Source organism: Leptonychotes weddellii, chromosome 2, assembly GCF_054177405.1.
Source record: "Leptonychotes weddellii isolate Sample4059 chromosome 2, ASM5417740v2, whole genome shotgun sequence".
Classification (NCBI taxonomy): Eukaryota; Metazoa; Chordata; class Mammalia; order Carnivora; family Phocidae; genus Leptonychotes; species Leptonychotes weddellii.
Window position 1 is genome coordinate 147,982,949 of NC_138370.1, and position 16,880 is coordinate 147,999,828.

The 16,880-nt window shown below is 35.3% G+C and overlaps 2 protein-coding genes across 3 annotated transcripts in view; one reads left to right on the forward strand and one right to left on the reverse strand.

Moving 5' to 3' along the window:
• The window catches only part of APBB2 (amyloid beta precursor protein binding family B member 2), a 380,935-nt gene extending 373,612 nt beyond the window's left edge, over window positions 1–7,323 (forward strand). The window contains exon 17 of the mRNA XM_081813030.1: window positions 7,267–7,323. Within this exon, the coding sequence (XP_081669156.1) occupies window positions 7,267–7,308 (42 nt within the window). The 3' untranslated portion in view covers window positions 7,309–7,323. The remainder of the gene's footprint in view (window positions 1–7,266) is intronic.
• The window catches only part of NSUN7 (NOP2/Sun RNA methyltransferase family member 7), a 56,956-nt gene that overhangs the window by 18,862 nt on the left and 21,214 nt on the right, over window positions 1–16,880 (reverse strand). Inside the window, exons 5-9 of one of the 2 annotated variants that reach the window (XM_081813031.1) lie at window positions 16,141–16,293; window positions 15,616–15,799; window positions 14,283–14,493; window positions 8,588–8,731; window positions 4,503–4,604 (exon numbers count right to left, since the gene is read on the reverse strand). In XM_081813031.1, the coding sequence (XP_081669157.1) occupies window positions 4,503–4,604; window positions 8,588–8,731; window positions 14,283–14,493; window positions 15,616–15,799; window positions 16,141–16,293 (794 nt within the window). The remainder of the gene's footprint in view (window positions 1–4,502; window positions 4,605–8,587; window positions 8,732–14,282; window positions 14,494–15,615; window positions 15,800–16,140; window positions 16,294–16,880) is intronic. The other variant, XM_081813032.1, reaches the window with a different exon arrangement.

Below are 16,880 nucleotides of genomic sequence, written 5' to 3' on the forward strand. Positions count from 1 at the left end.
CATGTATGCCTTCAAATCAGTATTTTTGTACCCTTTGCTGGATTATAGGGTAGTTCTATTTTTAACTTTTTGAGGAACCACCATACTGTTTTCCACAGAGGCTGCACCAGTTTGCATTCCCACCAACAATGTGAGTGGGTTCGTTCCCCTTTCTCCACATCCTTGCCAACACCTGTTGTTTCCTGAGTTGTTAATTTTAGCCATTCTGACAGGTGTGAGGTAATAACTCATTTTAGTTTTGATTTGCATTTTCCTGATGATGAGTGATGTTGAGCATCTTTTCATGTGTCTGTTAGCCATCTGGATGTCTTCTTCAGAAAAACGTCTATTCATGTCTTCTGCCATTTCTTAACTGGATTATTTGGTTTTGGATGCTGAGTTTGGTAAGTTTACAGAGTTTGGATACTAACCCTTTATTGGATATGTCATTTGCAAATATCTTCTCCCATTCCGGAGGTTGCCTTTTAGTATTATTGATGGATTCCTTCACTGTGCAGAAGATTTTTATCTTGATGAAGTCCCGATAGTTTATTTTTGCTTTTGTTTCCCTTAATTCAGGGGACCTATCTAGTAAATTGATATGTCCAATGTCAAAGAGGTTACTGTCTGTACTCTTTTCTAGGATTTTGATTGTTTCCTGTCTCATATTTAGGTATTTTATCCATTTTGAATTTATTTTTTGTTTGGTGTAAGAAAGTGGTCCAGTTTCATTCTTCTGCATGTTGCTGTCCAGTTTTCCCAACACCATTTGTTGAAGAGACTGTCTTTTTCCCATTGGATATTCTTTCCTGCTTTGTTGAAGATTAGTTGTGGGTCCATTTCTGGGTTTTCTATTCTGTTCCATTGGTCTTTGTGTCTGTTTTTGTACCAGTACCACAGTCTTGATCACTACAGCTTTGTAGTGTAACTTGAAGTCCAGAATTGTGATGCCTCCAGCTTTGCTTTTCTTTTTTAAGATTGCTTTGGCTATTCAGGGTCTTTTGTGGTTCCATACAAATTTTAGGGTTGTTTGTTCTAGTTCTATGAAAAATGCTGGTGGTATTAAAAGTATAGCCTGCTTTGGGTAGTGTAGACATTTTAATGATATTTGTTCTCCCAATCCATGAACATGGAATGTTTTTCCATTTCTTTGTGTCATTTTCAACTTCTTTCACCAGTGTTTTATAGTTTTCAGAGTACAGATCTTTTACCTCTTTGGTTAGCTTTATTCCTATGTATCTTATGGTTTGGTGCAGTTGTATATGGCATCAATTCCTTGATTTCTCTTTTTGCTGCTTCATTATTGGTGTATAGAAATGCAACAGATTTCTGTCCATTGATTTTGTATCCTGTGACTTTACTGAATTTGTGTTATCAGTTCTAGTAATTTTTTGGTGGAGTCTTTTGTGATATCTAAATAGAGTATCATGTGACCTGCAAATAGTGAAAGTTTGACATCTTTCTTGCCGACTTGGATGCCTTTTAGTTTTTTTTGTGTGTGTTTTTTTTAAGATTTTATTTGTTTATTTGACAGAGAGAGACACAGCGAGAGAGGGAACACAAGCAGGGGGAGTGGGAGAGGGAGAAGCAGGCTTCCCGCCGAGCAGGGAGCCCAATGCGGGGCTCGATCCCAGGACCCCGGGATCATGACCTGAGCCGAAGGCAGACGCTTAACGACTGAGCCACCCAGGCGCCCCTCCTTTTAGTTTTTTTGTTGTCTGACTGCTGTGGCTAGGACTTCCAATACTATGTTAAATAACAGTAGTGACAGTGGACATCCCTGTCTTGTTACTGACCATAGAGGAATTTTCCCCCACTAAGGATGATATTAGGTGTGGGTTTTTCATATATGGCCTTTATGATGTTGAGGTATGTTCCCTCTATTCCTACTTTGTTGAGGTTTTTATCATGAATGGATGTTGTATTTTGTCAGATCCTTTTTCTGCATCTATTGAGGGGATCATATGGTTCTTATCCTCTTTTATTAATGTGGTGTATCATGTTGATTGATTTGCCAATGTTGAACCACCCTTGCAACCCAGTAATAAATCTCACTTGATCGTGAATAATTCTTCTAATGTATTGTTGGATTTGGTTTGCTAGTATTTTGTTGAGAATTTTTGCATCCATGTTCATCAGGGACATTGGCCTATAATTCTCTTTTTTAGTGGAGATTTTGTCTGGTTTTGGAATCAAGGTAATACCGGCCTTGTAGAATGAGTTTGGAAGTTTTCCTTCCATTTCTATTTTTTGGAACAGTTGGAGAAGACTAGGCATTAACTCTTCTTTAAATGTTTGGTAGAATTCCCCCGGGAAGCCATCTGGCCCTGGGATTTTGTTTGTTGGGAGAGTTTTGTTTTGTTTTTATAAGATTTTTTAATTTATTTGAGAGAGAGAGAGAGACTATGTGTAGGGAGAGGCAGAGGGATAGGGAGATAATCATTAAGCAGACTTTCCAATGAGCACAGAGCTTGATGAGGGCTCGATCCCAGGACACTGAGATCATGACCTGAGTCAAAATCAACAGTCAGATGCTGAACCAATTAAACTACCCAGGCACCCCTGTTGGGAGATTTTTGATTACTGATTCAATTTCTTTGCTGGTTATCGGTCTCTTCAAGTTTTCTATTTCTTCCTGTTTCAGTTTTGGTAGTTTTTATGTTTCTAGGAATTTATCCATTTCTTCTAGGTTGTCCCATTTGTTGGCATGGCGTTTCTCATAATATTCTCTTATAATTGTATTACTGTGGTGTTGGTTATTATTTCTCCTCTCTCATTTGTGATTTTATTTATTTTGATCCTTTCTCCTTTCTTTTTGAAAAGTCTCAGTAGGGGTTTACCGATTTTATTAATGTTTTCAAAGAACCAGCTGCTGGTTTCATTGATCTGTTTGGAAACTGGAAGCTCAATCAATGTGACCAAGCCAGTTACAAACACAAACAAATAATATTGCACATTACCATGAGCTTGATACTTCAGGCATTCTCCCACGAGCCATAGCACATGACTAGTTTAAAGGACTCTAGAAACAGACTTAGATATGAATTCCATTTCTTTACTTAACTGCTGTATGAACCTGGGAAAATTATTTAAACTCTCAGATTCTTCTTCTGTAAAATGAGATATTACTACCACCTGCACTCACTCATTTATTCACACATATCAAGCACCTACTACATACTAAGCACATTGTAGGCATCCAAGATACACAGACAAAAATCGCTGCCCCTGGGGAGCTTCTTTTCCTCATTTTATTGACATGATAAGACACAAATAAATAGTTAAATCATATAGTATCTTTAGGAGCTGACAGTGCTATAGAGAAAAAGCACGAATGGAGGAACAGTTTCAGTAGATGATATTGTAATTTTAAATAAAGTAATCAGAGAAAGCATCAAAAAATTACTTACCAACCTTCTAATCTTCCAACCAGCTTATTTCATAGATCATTCATATATATGTATTTAGGTTCAAATTGATGTTTAGTAGCATCAACTAAAAGGGCAGACCTGCTCTGTGCTTTCCATTTGCCTTATTTCTTTCTCATTTATGTTCTACCTTTATGTACTGAATTATCTATACCTGTATATTTATTTATCTTTGAGCCTTTGGAGATCAGGATTTATTCACACTCATATCCCTATCATCCAGCCTGACCCAGAGTATGCACTTGATAAACATGCACTGAGTTAATAATAGTTTATGTCATTTCTCAGAGACTTCTTAATTTTCCATTTCCATATCCATTTGAGGGCAATGCTCCTCAAAATCTAAATGGTACTCACACCTAAATGGAGTGATTGAAACAACAAAATAAATACCTAAAGAGCTTAGTTACTCAGAATTCAAATAAAAAAACTAGGCTATATTTATAATTGCATTTCTCTATTCTCTATTTAGTACGAAGAGACATAAGAGTTTGATTAAAATTTGGATTGCAGAATAGTTATTATGGGCAGCCACAATGACAACAGAAAAATTACATCAAATAAGAAGCCAAAGAAAGAAATAAAGAAAACCAAACGGTTCCATAATGTAATGTATTACCGTATGTAATTATTTTACATCAGCATCAAGAAACTATTCATTATGCTTGCTAACCTATGCTACAAATGATAGCAGGGCATCTATTTTTATTTTTTTTATTTTTTATTTTTTTAAGATTTTATTTATTTATTTGAGAGAGAGAATGAGAGACAGCACAAGAGGGAAGAGGGTCAGAGGGAGAAGCAGACCCCCCGCTGAGCAGGGAGCCCGATGCGGGACTCGATCCTGGGACTCCAGGATCATGACCCGAGCCGAAGGCAGTCGCTTAACCAACTGAGCCACCCAGGCACCCAGGGCATCTATTTTTAAAAGACAGGCTGAATTGGTAAAAAGAAATATTTTGATATTGGAAGGCACTAATTTTGGAAAATTCACTAATGGTTCACATCTCATTGCCTGATTGTAATAGATAAATGAAGTATTAATGTTTCTAAGATTTACAACATATTTTAAGATTGCACTGATAATAAACTTACATTTCATTGCATGTGTTAGCTGTTCATACTGCTGTTGAGCAAGAATGTGAAGTTTATCTTCTGATATGCCTCCTTGAGAGAAATCTTTAAGTAAACCTGTATCTAAAAGCAAATAAATCCTTTAAAATATATCACTATTGGGTGCTTTTCATATATTGCTGTAATCACATAGTTTAATTTTTTAATCATTTTTCCTATTAATGAGAGTTTTCGTGGAAAAATATTTATTGAAATTACATAAATATTATAAAACGCTGAGTAAAAATTAAAAAACTAAATAAAGGTAATATTGTTTAGTTTTAATATTGTTTTTCTTTCTTCTCCAAGTTCTTATGAGATAGTCATCCTACCAGCCAACTAAGTCATTTAGGTACAGAGGAGAGAATGCTCTAAGTCTGGAGACTAATAGAGGAAAAGAAAGAAGAGATTTATTTCCAAGGCAGAAGCTGATGAGCTAGAGTCAGATATGAGTAGGAAAGAATACAAAAGGACAGTTAAAAACATTAACTTACCAAAAGAAATTTTGGAAGAAAAAAATTAAGTAAATGTATGTCTTCATAGATTAAGAAACAAATCAAGAAACTCTTAAAGTAACTTAAACTAATTTTCTTGAGATTAAGAATATATTGAATACTACTTTATATACATTATTTTATTTATCAACCCCCCCTTTCAAAAAATATTTTTTACTTATTTCTTTGAGAGAGAGAGAGTGGGCATGAGCACAGGCAGGGGTGGTGGGGGGAGAGGGCCAGAGGGAGAGGGAGAAGCAGACTCCCGGCTGAGCAGGGAGCTCTACCCAGGGCTTGATTCCAGGACCCTGATATCATGACCTGAGCCAAAGGCAGCCGCTTAACGGACTGAGCCACCCAGGCGCCCCTATGACCCCCTTTATTATCCCTTTTAACATTAAGAAAATTGTTCAGGGGCACACGGGTGGCTCAGTTGTTAAGTGTCTGCCTTCGGCTCGGGTCATGGTCCCAGGGTCCTGGGATCAAGACCCGCATCGGGCTCCCTGCTCCACAGGAAGCCTGCTTCTCTCTCTCCCACTCCCACTGCTTGTGTTCCCTCTCTCACTGTGTCTCTCTCTGTCAAATAAATAAATAAAATCTTTAAAAAAAAAAAGAAAGAAAACTGTTCAAACATACGTTAATCCAGTTATCTAAGTCACATAGCTACTAGATGTAGAACCATGATTCTAGCTGAGAAATCTGACCAGAGAGTCCAAACTCCTAACTTCTGTTTATTCTACCTCTCACTAACTCCCTGGAGTATGAGAGCCAATTATTTATGCCTTATATTGGCTGTTCTCCATTCCAGTAATATCACTAAAGGTTAATTAAACTCCGTTTCTTCCCACTAGTTTTACACTTCACATTTTTCTATCTCTATTCACCACTTTTTAAAGGACCATTTACATATTATTATTTAAAACCATGTCAATTTGCCTCTTTCACCCCATTTTAAAATAATTCCAAGTTATTAGCAAAGAACAATTTCATATATTCCTCAATGGTTCTAATATTTTTCAATGTTAAAATGTTTTTCAAATTCATGATTTCTCCCTTCCACCTAATATCTAAGTCCTTTGGGTTCATCCTTACTAAGTTTATTACTAATATTTCTACCATAGGCACTAGGTCAGCAGCTCCTTATTTGCTCTGGCTGTTACCTCCTCAGAGGAAACCCTCCTTTTTTTCCAGGTTTGCCAAAGACCGCTTCTTGGCTTATCCTGATGCCTCTTGATCAAAGTTTTCAGAATGTTGCTAATACCTAGGAAATATTTTACTTTCTCCCTTTTCATCACTTGTTCCCTTTGGGCTTTCCCAGGCCCCCTCACCCCCAGCCTCTAGTTTATTTTTACCTATGGTTGGTTTTTCTCTGCATTCCCACTTCAAGATGGCCCAGAATAAGGCCAGAGTCTCTCAGCTGGAAGCTCTAAATCTCTTGACTGCAATGTTTATTATAGCTGCTGCTATTTCTTCCCCTCTTTTCCCAGTGTCTACTAATTCTTATTTATTTCTTAGTTAATGTAGGAAGTTTCTCAGCTCGCCATTCTCCCATCTGAGTTGGTTTTTCTTCTGTTTTACTGTCACTGGGAAGAAATTTTCTATAGCAACTCAAAATTCCATGTGGAACAGTGTACGCCTAGTTACACATTGTGTAGTATTGTGGAATGTGCTAACTCATCTGAATTTGAATCCCAACTTCTATTTACTAGCTACATGACCTTAGGCAACTTGTGAGATTTCTGAGTCTTGTTTTTTCCTCCTCTGTGAAATACAGTAATAAAATAACACTATCCTCAAAAAGTGATGGTAAATATTAAGTGATAGTGCATGCGTACCACCTAGAATATTGACTGGCACATAGTTGTGTGCAATGAATATTAGCTTCTTTTCCTGCATTTCTTTTTCTCATCTTTGATTCTCTCCTTGCTAGAAACAGAAAATAGGTACTCACTATATGTTGAATGTTGCTGAAATGTCTTCTTTACCTAATATTCCAGTTAATCTTATCTAACTAGGGCTTTCAATATGAACAGATTAGAGTAAGGAACCATTTCAGTTAATGCACAGCAATACATTCTGATTTAAAAAGTGGCTCACAGTGTCAACCTCAGAGTCAGAGCTGTTGTGTTTGAATCTGGGCCCTGACACTAGTCAAATGGCTCTGGGGAGCATCAACCTCTCTGAGCCTCAGATTCTGTACTCCTAAAATGTAGAAAATAAGAGTTCATCATCTGTGGTTTTGCTTTCTGCAGTTTCAGTTACTGAAAGTCAACCTCGGTCCCGGAAGCAGATGATCCTTTTTCTGACCAGTCGGCAGAAGGTCAATAGTAACCTAACGCTACGTCACAGTACTTACATCACTCACCTCGCTCCATCTCATCACACAGACATTTTGTCCTCTCACATCATCACGAGAAGGGTGAGTACAGTACAATAAGATATTTTCAAAGAGAAACCACATTCACATAACCTTTATTTCAGAATACTGTTATAATTGCTCCATTTTATTAGTTATTAATCTCTTACTGTGCCAGATTTATAAATTGAACTTTATCATAGGTGCATAGGTATGGGAAAAACATAGTATATGTAGGGTTCAGTATTACCCATGGTTTCAGGTATCCACTGGGGGTCTTGGAACGAATTTTCATAGATAACGGGAGACTACTGTACCTGATCCACCGAGTTCTTGTGAGGACTTGATAAAATAATCGAAGCAAAGTGCTTAGCTCACTGCCTTATATACAAGTGCTCAATAAATGGTAATGTTAAATAATATTTTGTGATTTATTAAAGAAGCAAATAAAATATTCCCAGAATTAATATTTAATCTGAGGTATTCATATCAAAAAACATACATACTGGGGATTAAAGAAGTCTTGAGTTTGAAATAATGTGATGATTTAGTTAGGACCATTTTAGAACACAGTCTTAGAGTCTAGCTGATCTAAATTTGAATTCTAGCTCTGTTACTAACTAGAACCTGTGTGACCTTACAGAAATGAATTAATCTGAGTCTCAGTTTTTTCATCTATAAAATGCTAATAAACTTTAATGCCTATATCTTGAGTTCTGGTATATACCAGACTAGCACACTGGCCAACATCTGTTCTGATGGCCTACATCATTCCAATTATTAAATATTTTTAATATTCCCCTTGTGCATATCACAAAGGATTGCTATAAGGATTAAATGAGACAATGAATGTAAAGTACTTTTTTTTTTTTTTTAAGATTTTACTTTATTTATTTGAGAGAGAGAGGGTGTGCAAGCACGGGGAGGAGCAGAGGGAGAGAGACAGGGAGAGAAGCAGACTAGCACAGAGCCCAACGTGGGGCTCAATCTCGGGACCCTGAGATCATGACCTGAGCCAAAATCAAGAATCAGCCGCTTAACCAACGGAGCCACTCAGATGACCTGTAAAGTACTTTATATATTGTAAGTGCTCTATACTTGGTAGCTATTCATTAATCAGATATATTTGATATGTCATTTTAATGATTTTAAATAATTTTATTTTTGAGATTATCAACAGGTTTCAATAATTTATAAATTAAAAAATTTTAAAGTACCTTCATGCTCATTTAGTATAAATTCTACTGGATTACTAACACCCAGTCCTGAACAACGAGGTAGCAGCAGAATCACTTTAACATTCTGTAATCTATGATCCTTTGGTTCAATGTTAAGAAATGTCTCATGAAGTATTTGAATATCTTGGAGAAAAAACAGAAAAATTAATGCAAAAATATTAATTAAAAATCTTAATATAGTATGTAATTAGATCGATTTATCATTGTTCATTTTTAAATCCTCAACATCACAAAAAGTCATCTCAACATAGTCAGAAAAGAGAGCTATTTTTCTCTGATAACTTCTTAAAGTTAATACATGAATTCTCTTTCTCCTTCACTTGAGAGAACAATTTTGAAATTTAAATACCTTCTACACAAAATATAATTTAATTTTTCATTGTGAACATCAGGTTCCTTCAAAACGGTGTGATGTAGTGGAGGGAAATGGTCTTTGGAGGCAGAAATACCCACGTGTGCTCCCAACTGCACTGTTTACTAGCTGTGTGACTTAATCTCTCTGAGCCTCCATTTCCTTACTCATAAAATGGGATAATAATGCCTACTTCATCTAATTGTGGTGAAGACTGAGATAAAGCAGTTTAGTATGGTGCCTAGTACATAGTAAATGCTCAGTATGGGTTATTTCCCTTTGCCATTTGTTATCCCCGTTTCTATTTTATCTTCTCCAGAGAAAAATGGGTGTTCAAAAGCATTTATGAGGCTGTCTAAAGTCCCTTAAGGAGCTTGTGATTTAGTTTAAGAAAGTCTGCCCTCCCTCAGAGTATAATGATCTGTGCCCCTATCTTCAGGCCACCCCTCCACTTCTGCAATGGCTCCCATTCCCTTCACCTGTTGAGGAGTCACCCCTGAAACTGCTCACCCACCCCCTTTCTCTTGTCTGATCACCTTGTTCATCTTCCTATTCTGTCTGTTTTGAAATTGTTGTTGTTGTTTTTAATCAGTGGGCCTTTTCCTCTTTTCCCCTCTATTTTTAACTTTCTATCAGAAAAATTCAAACATATACAAAAACAGATGTAAAAATATAAGAAATTCTCAAGTACCCATCATGGAGATTCAACAGTGAACCATTCCTGCCCACTTCTGTTTCATCTATATCTGTACCCATTTCCACCCCACCCATATTACTTTGCATATATAAATATTTCACCATATATCTCTAAAGATAAGAACTCCTTTAAAAATATAACCACACAAATTAAAAAATAATAAGTCCTTATTATCATTGAATAAAAAAAATAATGGCATCCAATCATGGCTTAAATTTCCCAGTAGTCTCACACATGTCAAAGATTTTTTACAGTTTGTTTGAGTCTGGATTTTATATAAGATACATACATTGCAATTAGTTGGTAAGCCTTATTTTAAATTTCTTTTTGATAGGTTCCCTTTCCATTTTTTCTTACAATTTATTTCCTAATGAAACATGGTTATTTGTACTACTAAGAGGTTTCCACAGTCTGGATTTCACTAATTGCTTCCCTAGAGTGTACTTTAACATGTTCTTGTCTTCTGTGCTTCCTATAACTTAGTAGTTGGATCTTAGGAAGCTTAATTAGATTCAGGCTCTTTTTTTTTCTTTCTTTCTTTCTTTCTTTCTTTCTTTCTTTTTTTTGGGGTGGAGAGGATAGAGAGGGGAGTAAAACTACTTCACAGGTCACGTCATATTCATCCATTAAGTTGCCTTTCTGTCACCAGCAAAGGGGTTGCAAAATAGTCACATTTTAATTCTGTCATCCCTTTTTCATTTATTAGCTGGAAGACTTCTCAAAGGAGAAACTGCCTTTCCTTTACTGCGTGGTTACCTACTAGTTCCTATTCTCTCTTGTTAAGTAGGTAAAAATTCAGATGGGTAATTGGAAGTAAAATGCTGGGTCACAGGGTATGTACATATTCCATTTTTAGTGATTAATGCTAGTTTTCTAGAGTGGTTGTACAAGTTTACAGTCCCACCAGCTGTGTTTGAGTATTCCCAAAGCTCTTTACCTTGCCAGTACCTGGTACTGCCAGTCTTTTTTTTTTTTTTTAAGTAGGCTCCATGCCCAGCGTGGAGCCCAACGCGGGGCTTGAACTCACAACCCTGAGATCAAGACCTGCGCTGAGATCAAGCGTCAGATGCTTAACAACTGAGCCATCCAGGCACCCCTGCCAGTCTTTTAAATTTTAATCATTCTGTGGATGTGTGGTGATTTTAATCACATTTCCCTGATTAGTAATGGGATTGACTACTTTTACCTAAGTTTTTTTTGGCATCTGGATATCCTCTTTTGTGAAATGACTGGTCACGTCTCTTGCACATTTTCCAATTGGGTTGTCTGTCTATTTATTGTTAATTTGTAAGAATTCTTTATACACTGGATACAACTCTTCATCAGTTTATATGCTCCCTGTCTGCAGTTTGCCTTAGCACTCTCTTAATGTACAGAAGTTTTAAATTTTTTAAAAATTTACTATAGTCCAATTTATCAATATTTTCTTTTATGGTTAGTGCTTTGTGTATCCAGTTTAAGAAATCCCAGTCACGGGATGCCTGGGTGGCTCAGTCAGTTGAATGTCTGCCTTATGTTCGGGTCATGATCCCAGGGTCCTGGGATTGAGTCCCCCATCAGGCTCCCTGCTCAGCGGAGAGCCTGCTTCTGCCTGCTTCTCCCTCTGCTTGCCACTCCCCCTGCTTGTGCTCGCGCTCTCTGTCAAATAAATTAAAAAAAAAAAAAGAAAGAAATCCCAGTCATTAATAAATTCTAGGAGATTCTAGATTTGTGTTGATGGTGTGAAGTACAGATGGGTTTCACTTTTTCTAGCACCATTTACTGAAAAAAAAACATCTCAGTACTCTGTAGTGTCACGTGGATTGAACTGAATCCAAACAGATCAACTTGGAGAGAAAGGTCATCTTAATGACATTGAGTTTGTCAGTTCATAAACATGATCTATTCTTCGATTTACTTAGGTCTTCTGTCTTTCAATAATGGTCCATAGTATTATGAGGAGCTCTTACACATTTCTTTTTTTTTTTTTTTTTTTAGGATGGCTTCTTTTTTTTTTTTTATTCTTATGTTAATCCCCATACATTACATCATTAGTTTTAGATAAAGTGTTCCATGATTCATTGTTTGTGCATAACACCCAGTGCTCCATGCAGAATGTGCCCTCCTCAATACCCACCACCAGACACATTTCTTATTAGATATATTATGTGTTATGGTTTTGGATACTATTGTAAAAGGTATCTGCTTCATTTTCAAACTTTTGATAATGGTATGCAGAAATTGGATTTGTATGCTGACCTTTGTATCTAGCAACCTTGCAAAAATCATATGTGAAATCTATAGTTTAGTTATGTTTGAGATTATGTTATTAAGTACATCTTTCATAATGTTTCACTTTCCTGATGAACATATTATATTTCTAGTAATGTTTCTTGACTTAAATCTACTTTGTCAATAGCTCTTTTGTTAGTATATATGATGTATATCTTTTTCTGTGCTTCTAAGTTTCTTTTATATCCTTCTGTGTAAGGGGTCTCTCTTCTAAACAGCACATAGTTGATCTTAAAAATCTAATATTGGTATTCTTTGTCTTTTATTTCAAGTATTAGTTATGCATACTTAATGTGTTTACATATATATCTTTAAAGTTTAATCTACCTATTTGCTTTCTATTTGTCTTACGTTTTCTATGTTAATATGGTATTGCAACTCCATATTCCATTTTCCACCCCTCCTAGCTATTAGTTAAACATTCTTTTATTATTTGTTTATTCACTGCCCCAGATATAACACACACCTCTACTTAATAATTTACTACTTTTACCATTTCTTGGACAAAGCAAAGATGATAAAACACATTAATTCCATTTCCTTCTCTCTAAATTATGTACCACTGTTGTAATTTAATTATATATAACATACATATTTTAACCCCACATTAGTTTATAATCCCATAAGACATTAGATAATTATTTAGTTTACCTATGTACTTACCTTTTCCATTTATTCCAGCATCTACAACTTTCTGTATGAGATAATATTCCTTCTACTCCAAAAATAACCTTTAGCATATCCTCCATTGTGTCTGCTGGTGACAAACTCTCAGATTTCATTTGTCTAAGAATATCTTTATTTTATTTCAAAGGAAATTTCTGCTGAGTTTAGAAATCTACTTGGTAGTTTCTTTCTGCACTATGAAGATATTAGTTTTCTGGTTTCAGTTATATCTGTTGAAAAGTCAGTTTTTAGTTTTATTGCTATTCCATTAAAGGTAATATATATTATCACCCAGGCTGCTTTGTCTTTGGTTTTCAGCAGTTATGCCACAATGTACCTACTATGTTTTCTATATATTTATTCTTACTGGAGTTCATAGAGCTTCTTGAATCTGTGGCTTAATTTATTTCATCTATTTGAAAAATTCCCAGCCTTAATTTCAAATATTGTTTCTTCTCAATTCTTTTTCTCCTCTCTTTCTGTATTCCCAATCACAGCATATGGAAGATCACTGGATCACTGAGTCTCATGTGTGTTTTATGATCTTTTCCATATTATTAATCCTTCTCTCTCCCCTTGTTTCAGTCTGGATGTTCTCTTGTGGCTTTTCAGTTCACTTATTCTTTCCTTAGCTCTGTCTAACCTACTGTTAAATCTATCTATTTACTTCTTAATTTCGCATGTATTTTTTAGTTCTAGAATTTTCTTTTGACTTAAAAATATATAGTATCTAGTTCTCTGCTGAAATTCTACAACTTGGCTTTAGTTTCTTCAGCATACTAATTATAGTTATCTTAAAGTCCACATCTGATATCTCTAGTATCTGGACCATCTGTAGGTTTGCTCCTATTGTAATGTTTTTCTCTTTATATCAGTCCTATCTTTTCTTCTTGTTTGCCTTGTTTTGTTTTGTTTTAATTGAGTGCCAGACATTGTATTTGAAAAAATTTAGGAGATAATATGAGACCTAGGATATGTAATTTTCTTCCAGAGAAAATTTACTTTTGCTTCTGATAGGCATCTAAATCTGGCACTAATAATCCCAGATCACCTTAATCCAATTGGGAATGAGATGACTGGAATTTGGGCTTCAATTTGTTAGACAACTGATAACTATCCAGCATATACTTCTTCTGTCTCCAAGTGAAATACTAGGTATTTACCAGTCTGCCTCTCCAGGTCAAGCTTTGAATTCTACTTTTTGTCTCCCTAACCCTGTGAACCTGTCAAAAGTTTTGCTTAGTTTTTCAGCCTTACTGAACCTATAATAAAATGTTATCTTTAGTTACAGCATGATCCAATGAAAAATATTTTGAAAATAAGAAGCCTAAGGGATGTAGTTTCTAGTCCTAGATATTAACATTGTCAAGCACTCCTTTAGTTGTGTTCTTATTTATTAAAGGATGATAATTTCTACTACCTACTTTAACTAATTATTGTTTGAACTTCAAATTATACAGTAGCTAATGCCAAGCAATATACCAAAGTGCCAATATATTCATTAATTTAAACTAGTTATTTAATCAGTATTAAACAATGAGAAGAGCCTGGTGTAATATGAATTAGTGAAGATTTTAAGACTAGAGTATATAGTTTTTATATTATAAAAAATAACAAATTCAAACATTTTTGACATTTCTAAATTTTGTAGAACATTAATCACCAAACCAAAAAATATTTATACATACTTTTACATCCCATTTTTGTAAAAAGGTTCTTCAGATCAGGATCCTTAGCTTGTGATTTTACTCCACACACAAATATTTTTGAGGTATTATTATTTGTTAAGATTGACATATGGGCAACTGTGTACCATGAACCTGTATTGACCATTAAGATATCATCGTCCATATTTAATAAAGCCCTTACAGAATGGATAGCGAGACTTCGAGATTTGTCCTAGAAGATAATGATATGATTAGAATTTCAAATGGTTTGACTAGAAGCATGAACTGATTTCTTTTTGGTTAAGTAAAAAAAAAGTTCTTGGTACAACTCCTGAGATACCTAACCCATTTGAGTTTAAAACATCTTAATATATGTTAGAAGACAAAATTAACAAAAATAACTGATAGAAACAGATTTAAAACAAAGACCTTAACTTTAGCCTAAATTATGAATCTTATCATTTAACTTTTATATTGTGATAAGACAATGTCAAAATCCCCAAAATGTGATTAATAGATTAGTGATGTCCTACTACAGCACTCATCTTACCCCTTTATAAAAACTCACTCATCAGCTACTGCCCTTCTTTCTTCCTCATTACACTCTCATTTAAATCATTGCTAATTCACAGATATTAAAAGTAAGATGGTTGACAAGCTTATTAAAGGGGGCTAGACAGATGGGTTTCTGCAGTTGATCTCAGGGCTCAATAGGGTATCACTACAAGATAAGGCCAAGAGAGTCTACCCAAGAATATGAAGGAGTAAACCTTAGAAGACCTAGGTAAATCTGAGGCAAGAATTGGAATCTAAGGACATAAAAATTAATATAACCTAATTTTTTGGACCGTTTATTTTTCATTCTATTGAAACCACATTATAGCTCACATTCTCTTCCTGTAGTGATAACCATTATACACCTCTTACAAATCAAGGCTGTAAGACCATATTAAGGAGGTAATGGGAAAGTATTACATATTGCATTTTCAAATTCAGGACAGTACTAGCATCTTCCCCAGAAATAGAAGGTAGAAAAGGTACCATTGCACTTTTTTTGAATACTCCCTTGGAAGAGAAAAATACAGCCTTTCAGCTTCCAGCAGTATAAGTATCCCCATCTATAGAGTCTAGGAAGGAGAACATGTTCTTTACAACTTCACATGGGACGAAGATGCTGAAGAAAATAGGAGCACTGATTGTAGGGGTATTAATTTTATTTAATAAAATAGTTGAAAATTAGGTTTTATAAATCTCCTTGATAATCTATATAAATATAATCAGTTTGTTAGGTTTTATTTTTAAGTGGATTCTTTAAGTAGGATTATTGAGAATCACAATGAAAGTAAATATTTACCTGAAATATAAGTTTATATTCTTTGAAAAGATCTATATTTAGAAGATCATTTTTGAGATGAGATGGAAAAATTAAAACATCATAGCAATGTTGGTCCACAGCATAGACTTTATCATCAATATGCAATACAGATGTGACTTTATTATAGCCTTTTTTCTTCAAACTATAATAAACTTCTTCAGAGCTGTAAATATGCAATATTAGGTTGTAATTAAAAATATATTGAAAATGTATTTAACACTAGCATCTTTTTCCTAAAATAAATATAAATATCACTGCATATATTGCATCTAATGGAACTTACAATTTTAGCCAACAAGTTAAAAGATAATTAAAGACAGAAAAGTTAACATATTTATGTAATTACCTTTGGTAATTTGGTGATAAGATCCTGAACTAAACTATGATTCCCCATCACTCCTCTAGATGTGCCCCACCCACCCATTAAAAAGATATTTCTTATCACATTATTTTGAAAGGCTAGCAAATTGATATATGAATAATGAATTTGATTAAAACTCTTACCTGATTTTACAAGTATTTATCCAAGCATAAAGTGGCAAAGTGGAGGCCCTTAGTTCCTGGTTCCTAACTGTTTCTGGAAGAATGTGGTAAATTGAAAGGGCATCATGTTTGATTCGACATCTTGCCAATGCTGCAGCCAATTTTGTCTTAAAACTAAAGATAGAAAATCCATTCTTGATGACTACTGCATTGAAGACAAGACTATCAATTTTCCACTAGAAAAATTCACAAATTAGATTTAGAATTCTAACAAACATCTATAATTTTGCTTCAGATTTTCACAGTATAAAATATTTGAAAATAGAAATCCAATAATGTAGAGGAGCAACATGGCAGAGGAGTAGGAGACCTAAATTTCATCTGGTCCCAGGAATTCAGCTGGATAGGTATCAAACCATTCTGAACACCTATGAACTCAACAGGAGATTGAAGAAAAGAATAGCAGCAACTCTCTGAACAGAAAAGCGACCACTTTCTGGAAGGTAGGACGTGCAGAGAAGTGAATCCGAGGTGATATTCGGGAGGATAGACAGCGGGGGAGGGGGCCTCCATCAGTCACTACCGGCAAGTGATAGAGCAGCAGAGCACAAAATCGGAACTTTTAGAAGTCAGCTCCACTGAGGGACATCGCTCCAGTGGCTAAGCAGGGGGTCGAACCCTCACTGGGACAGTGTGGTCTCAGGACCCTTGGGGTCACAGAAAGACCAGGGGTGCCTGAGTGCAGCAGAGCTCCCAGGGAT